This window comes from Acinonyx jubatus, chromosome D4 (genome assembly GCF_027475565.1).
Source record: "Acinonyx jubatus isolate Ajub_Pintada_27869175 chromosome D4, VMU_Ajub_asm_v1.0, whole genome shotgun sequence".
In the NCBI taxonomy this organism is placed as follows: Eukaryota; Metazoa; Chordata; class Mammalia; order Carnivora; family Felidae; genus Acinonyx; species Acinonyx jubatus.
The window spans coordinates 75,572,525-75,590,689 of NC_069391.1; the positions used below are offsets into that span (position 1 = coordinate 75,572,525).

The window sequence follows — 18,165 nt, forward strand, 5'->3', positions numbered from 1 at the left end:
TCAGGGAAATACAAATCAAAACCACACTCAGATATCACCTCACGCCAGTCAGAGTGGCCAAAATGAACAAATCAGGAGACTATAGATGCTGGAGAGGATGTGGAGAAACGGGAACCCTCTTACACTGTTGGTGGGAATGCAAACTGGTGCAGCCGCTCTGGAAAACAGTGTGGAGGTTCCTCAGAAAATTAAAAATAGACCTACCCTATGACCCAGCAATAGCACTGCTAGGAATTTACCCAAGGGATACAGGAGTACTGACGCATAGGGGCACTTGTACCCCAATGTTTATAGCAGCACTCTCAACAATAGCCAAATTGTGGAAAGAACCTAAATGTCCATCAACGGATGAATGGATAAAGAAATTGTGGTTTATATACACAATGGAGTACTACGTGGCAATGAGAAAGAATGAAATCTGGCCTTTTGTGGCAACATGGATGGAACTGGAGAGTGTTATGCTAAGTGAAATAAGTCATACAGAGAAAGACAGATACCATATGGTTTCACTCTTATGTGGATCCTGAGAAACTTAACAGGAACCCATGGGGGAGGGAAGGAAAAAAAAAGAGAGAGGTTAGAGTGGGAGAGAGCCAAAGCATAAGAGACTCTTAAAAACTGAGAACAAACTGAGGGCTGATGGGGGGTGGGAGGGAGGGGAGGGTGGGTGATGGGTATTGAAGAGGGTACCTGTTGGGATGAGCACTGGGTGTTGTATGGAAACCAATTTGACAATAAATTTCATATATTAAAAAAAAATAAGCCATGCTTGTTTGTTTGTTTATCTGAGTTTTATCATAATTCCATGTAAAATCATTGAAGGGTTTTAAGATAGGCATTAACGTGGTTTGGATGCCTAAAATGCATCTGAAATTTAATTCCAAAGCACTTCCAAAGGAAAACGCTTGATTTTTCCCTTCTGACTCTTATAGCAGATCCTTCGAAAGCGCTCTTGAACCTGACCTAATCCCACCATCTTCAGGGCTACACACAGATTCCAACTGTCATCTCCTAAGCCTCTACAGTCTATTCTCTAGGTGGCAGTAAAGTGATCATTGTCAACTATAGCAGACTAATCTCAATAAACCGTTCCCAATCATTCTCAAGTTCCAATGACTTTCCTTCACATTTTCAGTAATTACCAAGTTCATTCCATGGCCTAATGCGAAACCATCTTCCTGACCTCTTGCCCCATCTCTTCCACTACACCACTGTTTTCCATCCCAACACCACTCCTATCCCAAGGCTGTGATACTTGATATGCTGCTACGCTTACTCACATGCCCACACGGTTCCCTATCTGATGTCCAACTCTCAACTCCCAAGAGAGATTCTCCCTAATCAATCTATCTGAAGTAGTATTCTGGGTCATTCTCTGCCCTTGGCTCTCACTTCGTCTTCTTCATAGCACTCATAACTACCATATTATATATCAACTTGTCTCTTCATCACATGTCTCCCACACTGGATTATAAGCTCCAGGAAGGCAGCCACTTTGCCTTATTGATTTCTGTATCCACAGAGTCTAACACATAGAAGTTCAATAATTATATGCCAATTGAAAGGACATTTAGTTTTAAAAAGTCACCGTGGAATCTACAGAACATAAAGGAGGGGTGTCTGGGTGGCTCAGTCAGCGAAGTGTCCGACTCTTGATCTCAGCTCAGGTCTTGATCTCACGATTCAAGTTCAAGACCTGCATTGGGTTCCACACTGGGCATGAAGCCTACTTAAAAAACAAACAAACAATATGAAGGAGAGCACGGAGACCAACTAACTGGGGGGGCAGCTCTAGTGACTGAGAGATGACAGTGGCCTAGATTAGTGAGAATACATTACAGTATGTGATACACAGCGGGCATCGAAAATATTTGCCGTTAGTAACGATGAGTGAGTATGGGGAGGGAGAGAAGACTCAAGAACCATCAGATATTTGGCTTGGACTACATACATGGTTCGACTGCATGCTGAGAAAGGAAGCATAGGGAGAAGTTTGGTGAGAGAACAAAAATATGGACTTCAGTTTTAAAAGTATGGAAAGTAGAGTGATATCCGTAAAGGAGTAGCCTGTCGCAACTGTGTATGGAGACCTCAAGTTTCTTTCTGCTCAAATCCCCAGCTGAGTTCATTCTGCCTACAATGCTCGCGTCATGCTATTTCCCATCGCAAAATCTCTTTCATGTCTGTAAAGCACTAACATCTTCACCCCTCGAGTCCCCCCAGTATCTGGTAGTGAACAGACAATATTCGGTGCCATTTGTTGCCTCAAAGTTAAAAAATGCCCCAGGGCACCATATAGTGTGTAAATGTGATGGTCTTAGCAAAATTTGGAGTCATTACCCGATGCATCTGAAGCACTCTCCATTGCTCCCTAAACCTATGGCACTTAGAATGCCTCCCCTCAAGCTATGAGGTTATTTCTTCCCCCTTTGATTCCAGGCCGGCCTGGTGACTCACTTTGGCCTGAAGAATGTAATAAAAGTGACACTGCTTCAGTCCCACAGCTTCCACGCCCTTTCACTTGCAATCCTTCCTGGTGGCCATGTGAGCAAGCCATGGTAGGCTGCTAAAAGATGAGTGACCACACAGAACAGATAAAAGCTGTCCCAGTTAAAAGCACACTAGACTAGTGAGCCCCAGGCTGGCCCAGAATGGCTCACAGATGCATTAGTGATGCTATATGAAACCCGAGAATGGCTCAGCTGAGTTCAGCCCAACTGAGGACGTGTAGAATCACAAATCTAATACATAGCTATTTTTTTTTTAAACCACAAAGTTTTGAGCACGGTTTTTATGCAGCAAAAGCTAATGACCATATGAGGTTATTAGCCTGGGGGGAAGAAGGCCAAACAGAAAGGTAGGAGAAAATTGGAGCATTAGAGTGGAAAAACTCATCTGGGAGAGAAGGGTTGGCTGGATAATTGGGGAGGAACAGCAGTGAGGATACCCAAGTGTATCACATATGTGATTCTAAAGCAAATTCTTTTTTTTTTTTTTTTTTTAAAGTAGGCTCCACGCCCCATGTGGGCCTCGAGCTCACAACCCTGAGATCAAGAGTCACATGCTCTTAAAGATGGAGAACAAACAGAGGGTTACTGGAGGGGCTGTGGGAGGGGGGGATGGGCTAAATGGGTAAGGGGCATTAAGGAATCTACTCCTGAAATCATTGCTGCACTATATGCTAACTGACTTGGATATAAATTAAAAAAATAAATTAAAAAAAAAAAAAGAAAAAAAGAGTCACACGCTCTACAGACTGAGCCAGCCAGGCACCCCCTAAAGCAAATTCTAAGATGGCTGTGCGTTCATTCAAAGCTTCCCTTCCTGGAAAGCCCAGCCTTTCTCTGCTCACCCCATGCAGCATTCACACCAGCAATCTCTGATTATATATGGATTTTATCTTTGCAATGAAATGACAAGCCACTTGAAGTAATGGAGTCTGCCTTATGTATCTTTATAACCTGTAGAGTTCACAGTAAAAATACTCAATAATTTGCAAATTGATATTTATTTAAGACAGCAGAAGTTTACTCTGGGTAGAAGGCAGAAGATAATCTACATAGTCAAGACATATTATGCGGGGAGCAGGTAACAGAAAAGGTTCAAGTAAGATCTAGAAATCTTTGTCTTCCACACATTGGCTCCCACTAGGGCACACCTGCTTATTCGACTCTGCCAAGGAAAGGATTTAAGAAATAACACAGGAAATGTGCAGAGACTGAAGGCTTCACAAGGAATTATATAAGTGCAGATGTTCATTTGGGGATGCGATTATGCTAATGTGCCATTAATGATGTTCGGTAGTCCTGGCAGAAGATCTCATAAGAGACACAACCCAGTGACAGACGAGCTATTAGCCCCTTACGGGTCTGGCGGAAAATCTCTACTGGCTGGAGAGGGGCTTGGGGCGCAGGTCTGTTTTCCTTTGTGACTCATGGCAACGATGGAGGTGAACATTTCCGGACTCTCCCCCACTTTTCAGTCAATGGCTCCATTTGTATATGGTCTTTCCTTCTAGTCATGCAGTAAATTCTCCCATGAGTTGAGGAGAAACTCCGTTTTACCAAGTGACTTTCTTCCTGGCTGACTAGGGACCCAAAACCAAGAATTTGTAATCTACTCTTTGCCCAAATTGTGCAATTAGTACATCAGTAAATTGTGTTTACTTAGGGATGATCTCAATTAAAATGTTTCCCCTAAGCGCTTATGAAGCCAGGAAACAATTCCTATGTGGGAGCTCATGAAAATGAATTTTAAAAGCAATTGAGTTGCATTATTTAATAATGATACAAACATTAATAAGGAGCAAGCCCCATTCTTTTCTAACATGTAACTTCTTTGTTTACATTGTGTACAAAATTCTGCTTGCATAGAACTCCTCGACCTCTTGGTCTCTATGCATAAATCTGGCTCAGAGACCCGGGTCTCCTTTTTTTTTTTTTCTTTTTTCCACCAAGATCTCAACAAGAAGGGCTAGGAGACTGCAGGACTTTTCCCATGCTTTAAAATGAGTAGGATGTGGTATGGTTTGGATAACTATCATCAACTGGCTTCAGAACTCAACTGCCCCACTACGTTTATCTTTTCAAAATCACAAAAGCAACTTTGGGGAAAAACAGAAAACAATTGTTTCTAATGTTGGAGACATTTAAGGTCAGGGAGGAAAACTGTGATTACCTTTTGCAGATAGTTAAATACAGTCTTCCTGCCTTACTAATATGACATGTTTCTTCATTACCTTATTTCATGAAGGGCAATATTCTTATGAAAAGTAATAGTAGGGGCTGGGTGGCTCAGTCGGTTATAATTCGGCTCAGGTCACGATCTCACAGTTCGTGAGTTCGAGCCCCGTGTCGGGCTCTGTGCTAAGAGCTTAGAGCCTGGAGCCTGCTTCAGATTCTGTGTCTCCCTCCCTCCCTCCCTCTCCCTGTCTCTCTCTCTGTCTCTCTCTCTCTCGCTCTCTCTCTGCTCCTCCTCCACTCATGATCTGTCTCCCTGTCTCTCAAAAATAAAAACATTAAAAAAATGTTTTTAAAAAGAGAAAGAACAGGGATAAACTTACACAAGATCTTCCCAAGCGCTCAGTCATTCTGCAGTGAGGTTTGACCACAGAATCAGCTTTTTTTTTTTTTTAATTTTTTTTTTCCAACGTTTATTTATTTTTGGGACATAGAGAGAGCACGAACGGGGGAGGGGCAGAGAGAGAGGGAGACACAGAATCGGAAACAGGCTCCAGGCTCTGAGCCATCAGCCCAGAGCCTGACGCGGGGCTCGAACTCACGGACCGCGAGATCGTGACCTGGCTGAAGTCGGACGCTTAACCGACTGCGCCACCCAGGCGCCCCAGAATCAGCTTCTTTTAAATAGATATGTGGAAGGATGGAGGCACAGAGGATGGACAGACAAGGAAACACACAGACAATACATGCAAATATCTTTCCAAGTCCTACCACGTTTTGACTTCTGTAAAATGTTTACTGAAGGATGTGCCCCTTTCCAGGACGCCGCAGAACTTCTGAACAGTAAAAGCAACTTCAGTTTCCCTAAGTCAGCTCCCCAGAGATTCCCATAGATCCAATGCTCCTAAAGGATTTTTTCCATCAAGATCAAGTCCCAGAAATGATTCATATGTAGAGGGGAGAGGACACAAAAGAATGGAAGAGGAAGAGAGAATCAAGTCCACGTAACAGCGAATCCACGCGTGTTCAAGGGATGTCCACAACTCGTGCATAAGCTCCTCCCCTTCCAGAATAAGAACCACTTGAACTCTCCTAATAAAATACAAGCTTAACTTGTTAAAACTTAACAGACAGAACAGCAGAAGTTCAGTTTTCTCAATGTTTATTTATTTTTGAGAGAGAGACAGAGAGAGAGAGAGACAGGGGGTGGGGAGGGAGGGAGGGAGGGAGGGGCAGAGAGAGGGGGACAGAAGATTTGAAGCAGGCTCTGTGCTGAGAGCAGACAGCCCAACGGGGGCTCAAACTCATGAACCGTGAGACCGTGACCTGAGCTGAAGTTGGACGCTTAACCGACTGAGCCACCCAGGAGCCCCAGAAGTTCGGTCTTAAACATTAAAAGTGTTTTTGTCTCAAGAAAAGGCAACGAAGTAGATACCACCAGAGAACAAATAAGAGTTGCCTGTTGGAATTACGCATAAAAATTAACGCGATATGGAATTTCAGACAGCCTTTTCGGATTTTAACCTCGATCTCTCTGGGTAGGAGATTACTGACTCAACTTTCTGAACATTCTGAAGGCTCTGAAGGGTTCTTGCCACACCCTCTAATAAGTCATTACCTCAAGCACATTGATTTCCACAAGAACCTACCGAATTGTGGTATAGAAGCTCCCCAAAGAAGGAATAATAATGTCGGTGTGTCAAATTCTTATGCCTAAAAATCAAGCAACCCTATTGAGAGAAAGGGCGGTCAAGACCTACGTGGTCATAACGAGCTGCAGTTGCGTACAAAATCTGAATTCCCCTTTGCTTTCCCGCCAACACAACAGCCCCGGGTGACACCCGCACATCTTTTCTTTTTCCTAGTAATGTGAATCCCCCAAGTATAAGCCAGGCTTTAGGTTTTTGTATAATCAAAGAATAGGCTTGGTACATACAGTGGAACCAAAAAAGTGTACTGGTCAGTCAGGTGGTTCTCACTGGGGTCCCCCATTCAGTTGCAGGCAGATGTCCTCGGGGCTGCAGGCCCCTGAAGTTTCGACAGACATGGAAATTAAAGATGGCTTCTTCATTTACATGAACAGCTGGAGAGTTTTCAACCTTATGTGTAAGATTTAGTCATTAACGTATATTTGTCCCAGTTGAGTTATCTGTAAACCCTTCTGAAGGACATGTATCTACATACGATGACCCTACCCCATAATAGCTAGAGTAATGGCAGTTACACTACACCTTTTCTCCACATCTGTTAACTGTCGCAACATTTCATTCATTCACTTACGTTTTATTAGTTTGTTTTTAACTTCCCAACCAATACTAATTAAATGTTTTCTAGAAGTTGAGTCTCCATCGGGGAATGAGAAGACGGGGTCTGGCCTTCACTACATTTACACTTAAGTTGGAGTAGACAGATTATAAATAGACGAATGAGACAAATAGTATAATTAGAGATTACAGTAATAGTTACGGAGGAAATTAAAGAAAGAGATGTGAGATAACATCGAGGGAAATGTGTTATTAAATTTATACCTTGAGTTCTTTACCATTGTGCTATAATTGAGCTGACCTTTAGTCACTGAACACAGAACCCTCATTTTGAAAAGAGATATTTGTAAGGATCAGGAGGCAACCAACCCCAGCCCTAGAAGAGTAAGCCAGAGCAAAATTGAGGTTCCCCACCTGTCGCCACTTAAAATTAAAACGAAGAAGAGCAAAACAAAAACCACTTCACATTTCACATAAAAATTTAAAAACGAAAAATTTCCAAAGATAAAATACCCACAGCAACAAAGGGCGTGACATGTGCCATTACTGTGATAGGGCCAACAGAAAAATAAATCTCTTTTTACTGCAAAGCAAAAACAATCTCACCTTTGACAACCGACAAAATCAATTCAGATAGCTGCAGAAAAGCCCACTTTAATACTGTTCCTTCTACACTGGGTAAAAATAATTGTCTGAATCCACCTGACATCTTTGCTTCCGATGTCCACTTAAAGATGTAAACTAGCATAACATCTGCAAAGTTGCCTCAAAGGACCATAACACTTATTGCTTGGACAGGCCAACGATACAAGGTCATTTTTATCCTACACTAGCAAGTTCAGTGTAATTGCAAATGTTTTTCTTACTAATAAAAAAATGTCGAATCCTTTTAAGAATCTAGCCAAGCAACCTGCTTTAATAGCCTCCCATGGAATAGCTTTGGTTGGAGGAAAAACAGCAATGCCAGGAAAGTGCTATATACAAATAGAGTGGTACATCTTCATGTTTAGGGTGTGGGCATTGAACCTTGTCTCTAGTAACTCTTATAATGGCATATTCAGGGTGAACTGGAACACTGCTCCTGTAACACGGGTCACTTTTCCCCGCCATTTACTAATGAAAGAAATGATGACTCAGTTAAACTCAACACTAGCGTTTACACTTCCCATGAACACACTCTCCAAGACTACACTCCGTATCTTAGAACATAGTTTTCCAGCATCTGTTGTCTTTTCTACCTATATCCAATTAGGCTCTTCATGGGGAATTAATATAAATACTCCACAATCAATCGCGGTCCAAGACATCCCAATGTCCAACAGGGGTATGCTTCCACCTTTGATTTAGGGGAGAGACTTCCAGCTTGACAAAGTGGGGAGAGATGTTCAGTTGGATCTGAAGAGATTCAAACAGCTGCCCAGGTGACATGTGGGAAAACCCACCCTCTCCATTTCATTCTGCAACACCCTTATTTTCTGTAGGAGGGAAGAAAGGGGCAAGGTAAACAATGAAGTGACTGGTCGCTGTTCCCAAAAGCCTGTATCTCACAAAGAAAATAAACCTTCCTGTAAAAAACAATGGGTTGAATCTATAAAATTCCTGACGTTACTTCCTAGTGAGAAAAGTCTGTATTAGCTTGGAATGGTTTCAGCTATAAGGAAAAGAAAACCTAATGAATCATAGTCGGAAAGTTATTTACTTGTTCCTCAAGAAATCAGGAACTAGGGGATTCCGAGTTGGGTGTAGCAGCTTAATGATATCATTAAGGGACCAGGTTCTCGGTGACTGCTCAGCCGCCATATGTAGCTGACCTCTGTCCCCTGAAGGTGCCTCCAGGTTGCAAGATAACTGTTGCGGTTTCACATACCACATCCCTCCCCAGTATCCCATTCCGGAAGGAAGGAAAAGTCACAAAAAGCTTTTCTTCACAAGAGAAAAAGCCCCTCAGTATCAGACCCATCCTTTGATCCATTCCTACTTGGCAAAAGTATACTAAAATGTTGTTCATTATTTATTGGAATTATTATGTTTCAAATTTAACCAGGCTTCCCGTATTTGTGTTGGCTAAATCTGGCAACCTTTAGTACCGTAAGTCTCACGGAAGGTAACTCTCTGGAATGGTAATAATTTGTTACTGATTGTGACGTCTCCTAGTTCAACCCATTGCATCTGTGTTTCTCGGAGAAGAAGTAAGATCGCTACCACAGGGACGCAAAGAGAAGGAAACCTGCTATGTTCCGTTTTCTTCACATCCAGAAGAGGCTCTGGAGAATCTACTCCTGATTTCAGTAGGATAATGAAAACCACCTAGATTGTGATCTCTTCGTGCCGCCTTCAAAAAACACATGGAGACCGAAGAGGAGAAATTATTACAATGTGGGTCATACAAATCCACAGCATAACCAAGAGAAAAAGAACACAATGAACCCCCAGTTGGCGCAGAATTAGAAGAACCGTCGAATCCAGCAGAACTGGCTCTGGAGACCACTCCAGGGCAGACAGTCAGCTAGAGACCAAGCAGACAAGTAAAGAGAGGGAACAGAATCCCCATATAACACAGGTATAATCACCACATAAAGAGAAAGCTCCATCTTCAGTAGACAAATACTAAGAACAGATCTGAAACCCGCACAGGGCTCAACGTGCAAAGGAGCAGAGATGGCAGTCTTGGGAGCCATCTTCTGGGGGGAGAGGGGGCAACTTGGAAGGGGCACTCTTTGAAGACTTGTTGGGGAAGGAGATAGGAAAAAGAGAAACAGTAGCCGCCAAAACAAACAAACAAAGAAAAGTCACAAGGTCAGAAGACCAACTCCCTCCAAAAACGGTGATGAAAGCGAATAAACTGTAGTGTACTGAGAGGTCAGTGCACTCTTGAATGTGGAACTTAACAACTCATCTGAGCTCGCCACCTCTGTCCACATGTAACTGCTCCTAATGGCCTAGGAAAGAAAAACATTTCAAAACGAACGGAAACCAGTGGGCAAATATCCACGCAACGTCTCTACAAGCACGAAATAAAAGGTGAATCAAAATACTCCAGCTTCTAAAATTCCTGCTCAAGAATCTGCAACAGAACAAAACTCTGACACTTAAACTCTAACGAAAGACACTAACGTAGAGCCTGAAGATATGAGAAGAGAGCTCAAATTAAAAATTTTAAAACACATATGGACAGGAAAACACCCAGAAAGATGTGAAACTAGTGTTGACTAAAACCCTGGAAATAAATCAAAGATAAAACTATATTAAAAGTCATCATTAGAGGGGCGCCTGGGTGGCTCAGTCGGTTGGGCGGCCGACTTCAGCTCAGGTCACGATCTCGCGGTCCGTGAGTTCGAGCCCCGCGTCGGGCTCTGGGCTGATGGCTCGGAGCCTGGAGCCTGCTTCCGATTCTGTGTCTCCCTCTCTCTCTGCCCCTCCCCCGTTCATGCTCTGTCTCTCTCTGTCTCAAAAATAAATAAAACGTTGAAAAAAAAATTAAAAAAAAAAAGTCATCATTAGAGGCACCTGGGAAGCTGAGTTGGTTAGGCCTCTGACTCTTGGTTTCAGCTCAGGTCATGATCTCACAGTTCATGAGTTGGAGCCCCACATCAGGCTCTGTGCTGACAGTGTGGAGCCTGCATGGGATTCTCTCTCTCCCTCTTGCTCTGCCCTTCCCCTCTCACTCCCTCTCTCTCTCAAAAATAAATAAATAAACTTTAAAAAATGTGTTAATTAAAAAAAACAATAATTAAATTATAAGGTCTCTAGCAGAGAATTAATTCAACTGAAGCTATAATCAGGAGCACCAAGGAAAGTCATACAAATAGAAAAATAACAGAACAAAAAAACAAAGTAGAGATTAAGGGCAAGTAGCTAAGAAAACAGGCAAAGAAGATCCAATAGACTTATAACTGTATCTAATTATTAACAATTCTCTAAAGAAAAAAAATCCTCTGTGCCTCTAGACAGAGAGAGAGAGAGAGAGAAGAGTGTCAACTAGCAAGGTAAAAAGAAGTCATCAATCAAGATACCCTTCAAGTATCAAGGCTATAAAAACTATTTTATACAATTAAGAACTCAGGGAATTTTACACTAATAAACCCTTTCTAGGGAGTGTAGCAGGGGATATGCTTCATCCAACCAACACATGACTGGCAAAAGAACTGACAATGAGCATGAACTATAATTATAATCTGATATTAACAGCAATGGTAGGAAAAGGATAGAAGGAAAGTAAGTATATGTTATGTGTTCTGACAAAGCCAGAAAAAGGGACTTAAAATAGAAGATGAAAAAATTAGAAATGGTAAGATAGAATAAACTAATGAACAGTTGGACTCTAAGAGTTGAAGACTATCATTTAAAGCTGACAAACCAAATATAAAAGCCTAAGAGAGGAAAAAAGGAAATGAGAGCCTATAAACGTTATTTGTAATAATCACTAAAATAGAAATCGAAACTTTCCCAAAAGCCAAACAAAATGTTTTATTTTTTTATTTTCTAAGTTTATTTATTTATTTTGAGAGAGAGAGAGTGTGTGTATGTGTGCAAGTGGGGGGGGGGGCGGTGGTGCAGAGAGAGAGAGGGAGAGAGAGAGAGAATCCCAAGTAGGCTCCACACCACCAGTGCAGAGCCGGATGTGGGGCTCGAACTCATGAACTGCGAGATCATGACCTGAGCTGAAGTTGGATGCTTAACCGACTGAGCCACCCAGGCACCCCCCAAAAAAATTATTTTAAAAAAGCAAAAACAAAGCACACAAGGAAACACAGTGAAAACAACACAATGCAAATGGTATACATACATTTTGTGTGTGTATATATATATATATATACATATATATATATACATACATACATATATATGTGTGTATATATGTATATATACATATATATATATATATATATATATATGGTAAAATAGTATGGCAGAGTTGAGGCTTTTTGGTCATGTATATAAATGCCATGAGCTTAAAAGTTGCCACTCAAAGAAAATGTGTTAAAATTCACTCATAAGGCAGAATCTGACTTCTAGAACACAGTATTCCCAATGTCCAAGAATAATGGCTTAGGGTAATGAAAATGATAGGCATTGTAAACTAATATCAGATAACATATCCAGAAACACCATTTCTCACCTCCCAAACTCGTCCAAATTCACCACCGACAACACAGTAAGGCGAGGGGAACGGGTCTTCTTCAAAAGCACTGATGGGAATATAAATGATTCCAGCCCCCACGAAGGGGGTTAGACAAACTCTAACATTTGCATCTGCCTTTTGACTGAACAATCCCACAGCTAGGAATTTCCCCTGAAAATAAAGCTCTAACAACACAGAGAAACATATGCATCAGGTTATCAAGTATGGAGGTACTGGTAAAAACAAAATACTGCAAACGACCTAATTGTGTTCATCAATGTCCAGTGAAATAAACTATGGTAACTCGCCTTCAACACAGCTGTAAAAAAGAAGAAGAAAGATCCCTATGAACTACTATGGAGTGATTTCCAGGGTATATTAAGTAATAAAAGAAAGAAGAAAAACATGCATGGATAGTATCCTAAGCATTTTACTTTGAACCATAGTTTTACATATTACAAAAGAAAATAAATTAATAAAATTATATATACAGAGACGGGGGAGGGTGCTCTTAAATTGAACCAAACAGAAACAAATTAACCTAACTAGATATCAAATTAACGATATCATCATAGAGGGGAAAAAGTATTTGTTCAAGCAACTTTTGATTCAAGTAGCCTGACTGGATTGCCACAGGGGGATTTATTCTAAGAACAAAAAGAAATCTTGAATTTTACTTAAATCTGTCTTTGGCAGTGGTGTCGGTAAAGTCATTCCAATACTATTTTGTGCGTCCAGTAGTAAGTTTATTAATATTGATAAAAACCCTGGTTCTCACTGTGGGAGGGAGGGGAGAGAAATACGAAATGGGTTAAGAAGAGGAAGAACCTGTATTAGTGGATTAAAGCGTGATAACACAACCAACTCCAGATACATGATCCCGATCTCTAGACTCTTTGATTGAAAAAGGGCCTAGAATGAAGGACACTCTTACTACCAAAACCTTGACTTTAAAATATCATTCCTCACTGGAGCGCCTGGGTGGCCCAGTCGGTTAAGCGTCCGACTGCGGCTCGGACCATGATCTTGCAGTTCGTGAGTTCGAGCCTGCGTCAGGCTCTGTGCTGACAGCTCAGAACCTAGAGCCTGCTTGGGATTCTGTGTCTCCCTGTCTCTCTCTGCCCCTCCTCCTACTGTGGGGGCTCTCTCTCTCTTTCTCAAAAATAAATTTTAAAAAACCTTACAAAAAAAGATTCAAAATGGGCAATGGCCTCTCCCTCAACTGAGCCAACTGAGCTTTTCCCTCTGAAAAGCTATTTCAGAGGGGAGGGGAGGGGAGGGGAGGGGAGGGGAGGGAAGGGAAAAGGGGCCTAGAATGAAGGACACTCTTACTACCAAGATCTTGACTTGATCTTGACTTTAATATCATTCCTCATTGGGGCCCCTGGGGGGCTCTGTCGGTTGAGCATCCGACTCTTGGTTTTGGCTCAGATCATGATCTCCCAGTTCCTGAGTCTGAGCCCTGTGTTGGGCTCTAAATTGACAGCTGCCAGTGTGGAGCCTGCTTGGGATTCTCTCTTTCTTTCTCTCCCCCTCCCGTGCTCTCTCTCTCTCAATAAATAAATAAACTTAAAAAATATATATATATCATTCTTCAACAGGAGAAATCATCAACTTGGAGAAATGGCTATATCTGGGTCTGAGGTAGAGAAAATACAAAGTGAATATTTTCTTGTACTATAGAAGAGGGAGCACTGAAAAAACAGACTGGGGACTTCTCAAAAGAACACAGGAGTCAACTTGAAAAGCCACCCACTCACCAGACTCAGGACAAGTGAAGAACCAAACAGAAATCATGTCATCAATGAATCACTACATTTAAGAAGAATCCATGAGCTCATAAGAATAGTAAAAAGGAAGAGTCATGAAGGGATTACAGAATTGGAAAATCCTCATCTCGAAACCACTGATCTAATATCAACTTGGGGAGGAATCCTCAATAGATGCTAAAATCTTGGGGAGAGGTTGAAAAGCAATAAAATCTTCACAAGTCTCAAAATATTAGCCCTCAAATTTGATTAGTTAAAAAGGCAAAATCCACCCTTACAGTGGAGAAATCTAGCAGATACCTCAACCAGACGAGTAAATAAATTTAACACCACCAAAAACGGGACTTCTAACCTTATGACGTGAAGCACCAAAAAGGGTATAATGTCACCTGGGTGGTTTTTGTACCAAAAATGCTTAATCCTTCCTCCAGTCCCGGAAAAACAAAACGAAACAAAACAAAATCCCATCAAACAAATCCAAAGTATGACTTATTCTACAACCAGTAGCCTGGTCTCATCAAAACCATCAATATGAAAGACCACTCCTCAAGCCAGTGAAGGGAGAGGGGATCTTCTAGATTAAGGGAAATAGAGACATGGAGAGAATAATGGCAACATAGGATTCTGAGTTCTGATCAAAAGGAATGGATCTACAAAGAAATTTTTTGTGACCACTGGAGAGATCTGAAGACAGTCAACTGGATGAGATCACTTTCCTAGAACCGACAATGATGTTTTGGTTATTTGGGAAAATAGTCTTAGGAGAGGCATCCTGAAATATTAGGGGGTGCATTTTTAAAGCGTCTGCAACGTTCAAAATTCTGGAAAAAGGTGTGTGTGTGTGTGTGTGTTCACGCGTGTGTGTACGTGTAAAGGGAAAACGTTAACTTTTGGTAAATCCAAGTGAATGAAATGTATGTGTTCTTACTAGTCTTTCAACTTATCTGGGGATCTCAAATTTATCAAAATGAACCACCGGAGAGACCCTATCACAGGCACATCTTTTTTTTTTTTTTGAACATATCAAACAGTTAAGCCCCCAAGGGCACAAAGCAAAGAGCCCCTGCCATAATGACAGACTTCAGGATGATCCAGAGAGAGGCAGTCAGCATCTGGAAGCACCAGGAGCCAAGAGGAAGCCATGCCAGTGTCCCCCAGACCACCCACTGCCCTCAGACGCTGGGCCCTCGCTGAGGCAGCTGTCTCTTCTCTAAAGCGGTCCGCTGAAGCCTTTGTATCAACAGCCGCCTTCACTTGCTCATGGAACATGCATGACAAGGGTGCCCATCCGTGTCCCCAGATCGCCGTCAGGGGTGGAGAGACCTCCTTCCCAGAGCCTCTCGTTTTCGTTCCTCTTGCCACTCAGGCTCTGCCCTCCTTCTAAGTCACCTCGCCCCCAGAGATGTCTGACAAGGCAGTCAAGGTTACTGGTCAGAAACCGTGAACAGAATAGGGAAAGAGGGGAGGAGAGATGGACAAGAAGGGGTGTGCTCCCTAGAACTTCTCTCAGAATATCAGAGCAAAAGCTCTTACCGTTTCCATCAGATTTGAACGAGGCGTTATTGACAGCTCTCTTGTAACCATGAGCAGAAAGCCTGGTGGAGAAAGAAGCCAACAGTTGGAGAGATCACAGCCGCCCTGACTGGTGGCAGAACTGGGGTCCTAGACAACGGCTGTACTTTCTGGATCAACAGAGGCGTTGATCCAGGCTGCAGTCCATGAGCCCGTCAATTCTCTCTCTTCTATTACTTTTCCTTCCCCCCGGTTTGGACTGAAGTTTCCGATAACTTACAACTCAAACGATCTCAAAGGAAACATTTCATGAAAAATATTTTTTTCTTGGGCCACCCGGGTGGGGTGTCAGTTGAGTGTTCGACTCTCTTGATCTCAGCTCAGGTCTTGATCTCAGGGTGATGAGTTCAAGCCCCGTGTTGGGCTCTGTGCTGGGCACGGAGGCTACTTTAAAAAATACACACAGGGGCGCCTGGGTGGCTCAGTCGGTTAAGCGGCCGACTTCGGCTCAGGTCATGATCTCGTGGTCCATGAGTTTGAGCCCCATGTCGGGCTCTGTGCTGACAGCTCGGAGCCTGGAGCCTGTTTCAGATTCTGTGTCTCCCTCTCTCTCTCTGACCCTCCCCCGTTCACGCTCTGTCTCTCTCTGTCTCAAAAATAAATCAAAACGTTAAAAAATTAAAAAAAATAAAAAATACACATATGCACGTACATATGTATATATATATTTTTTTTCTTGGATAAATAAATTAGAGAAACAACTCTTCATTTACATTTTCATCCCTCTGCTATCAATTACAAAGCAGATTAGAATACAAAAGGCTCTGAGAAGTCCTGCGGTAAAGAAACATTTTAGGTGTGTTCAAACCAGTGTGTCCCAAACCACTTGACTTTGGAGCTATCTATCAGCAATCCTTAGAAGCAGTGCTCCCTCAGAAATAACTTTTGTTAATGACCGTGGAAGTCCTTCATTCGCCTGAAAAAGAAATCCTACCACGTACCATCACTTAATTTCAGGCACTTCATTTCCACATTAGAAATCGGAGGTCGAGGCAATCAAATAAAAGATTCTAACTCGACACTAAAAAGCTTAACTATACTTGCAGGGGTCCACGGTACTTGTGAGCATGCCTGTATTATACTGGTGGTATAGAAAGTTAGTGACTTCCCAACCTGCTGTGACCTAGCAGAGCACACAACGTTTTCATATTTGTATCCCCAGCAGGTTGAATCATGTCTGATACAGAGGAGGGACTCAATAAATGCTGAAGGAATAAAATCATTACCAATTTGCTTTTTTCTGTGGGAATTATTTTCCTTGCTGCTTTCCTTCATTTTTCCCTTCTGTTACATATTGAATTAATGCTTTTATTGAACAGTCTGGGGTAACTCCTCGTTCTCAAGTCCTGGGAGGATAGAATTCATTCACTGCTCATTAGTGTGTACAACCAGTTTAAATGATTTGTTCATTGCGCATTCCCTTTTACTTGTCCAGATTGAATCGGGTTTGATCATTACAGATCTCTTTAATCTTTTATTTCCTTGGACAAACTTCTACAATTAGAAATGTTTCTAAGTCCTGTTTTACCTCATCTTTCAAACTAATAAAGAATGGCAAGTTTAATACACTCTTTTCTAAAGAAGGCACATTAGAGGAAATAATTATAGGCTACTGTGCATAGACCTAGGGAAGTTAACTTCATCCCTTCCAAATAGAAGATGAATTCCCAGACATCAGGTTGCTGGAACAGATAATTTGGCCCCTCTCCATCTATTGCCCGTACAAGCTAAAGTAACGCAGGTCTTTGTAATATTTTTCGATTCTTCCAATGACAGTGCAGAATATGAAATAAACTGCAACACGTTAATAAAAAAAACCCAATTATGATGGAATAATAGATGTAACAGTGGGGAATTTGGTCAGCATCCCTGAGAACAGAATTCTCAGCCTGAGAAAAGACACAGATGTAAGACTGATGGGGATAAACTGTAGAACTCCTTTCAAATTGGACATATCTGTATAAACCAGTGGTAGATTTCACACATAAAAATGCACATTTCCAACGCTGTTAACTAAAAAGCCCTAAAGACTAATCCAGTAATAGTGAGGATCTCTGCACTCATATTATGGGGGGGTGGGGGGGGTCTCTAAACATCAATTTTTTAAAAAAGGAGGAACAAGGGGTCTTTGGAGAAATGGCTTGATTCCATTTCTGGAACAAGAAATACCCAAGAGGTGTATACAACAGCTTGTCGTACCACACACACACACACAAAAGAATATCAGGGACATGTCAAAAGGACCTAGCAGCCAACAGGAATGCGCTCTCACTGACCAAAGACGGGGTACCTTAAAGCAATAACGTCAATGGAATAAAGCACATCAACTATACGTAAACCCATTATTTTGTAATAAAACTTGAAAACGAAACAAAACACCTCCCTGGTAGCTTTTTATGAATGCTAGGAAAAGAACCTCCGAGGCAACGGAAGAACTGTGGCACTGTACCTCGTGGTACCTACCAAGTAACCGATGAGAAGTCCCTCTTGATTAAAGTATTCCAGCCAATGAATGAAGAAGGAGTCACAGGAAGAGACCATGACTATTTTGCAAACCCTAACGAATAACTAAAGGGCCTGCGTGAGGGTAGCTGCGAGTATCCCAAAGCAGATAAGCCGTGCCTCCTGACGGAAGTGCACGCCAACGACGTGGTGATTGGGCTCATCCTCAGCCTCTCAAAAGCAAATGTGAACTTGGATCGAGCCTTCCCCTCCTACTACCTATCAATTTAGTGACAATATTAGAAATAGAACATGAT

At 42.0% G+C, this 18,165-nt stretch overlaps 1 protein-coding gene across 11 annotated transcripts in view; it reads right to left on the minus strand.

The window, feature by feature from the left end:
• Positions 1 to 18,165, minus strand: part of PCSK5 (proprotein convertase subtilisin/kexin type 5) — a 452,241-nt gene that overhangs the window by 334,770 nt on the left and 99,306 nt on the right. Inside the window, exon 2 of one of the 11 annotated variants that reach the window (XM_053205260.1) lies at positions 15,368 to 15,429. The exons of the other annotated variants lie outside the window; for them this stretch is intronic. Within the exon in view, the coding sequence (XP_053061235.1) occupies positions 15,368 to 15,418 (51 nt within the window). The 5' untranslated portion in view covers positions 15,419 to 15,429. The remainder of the gene's footprint in view (positions 1 to 15,367; positions 15,430 to 18,165) is intronic. 11 annotated transcript variants of the gene reach the window in all.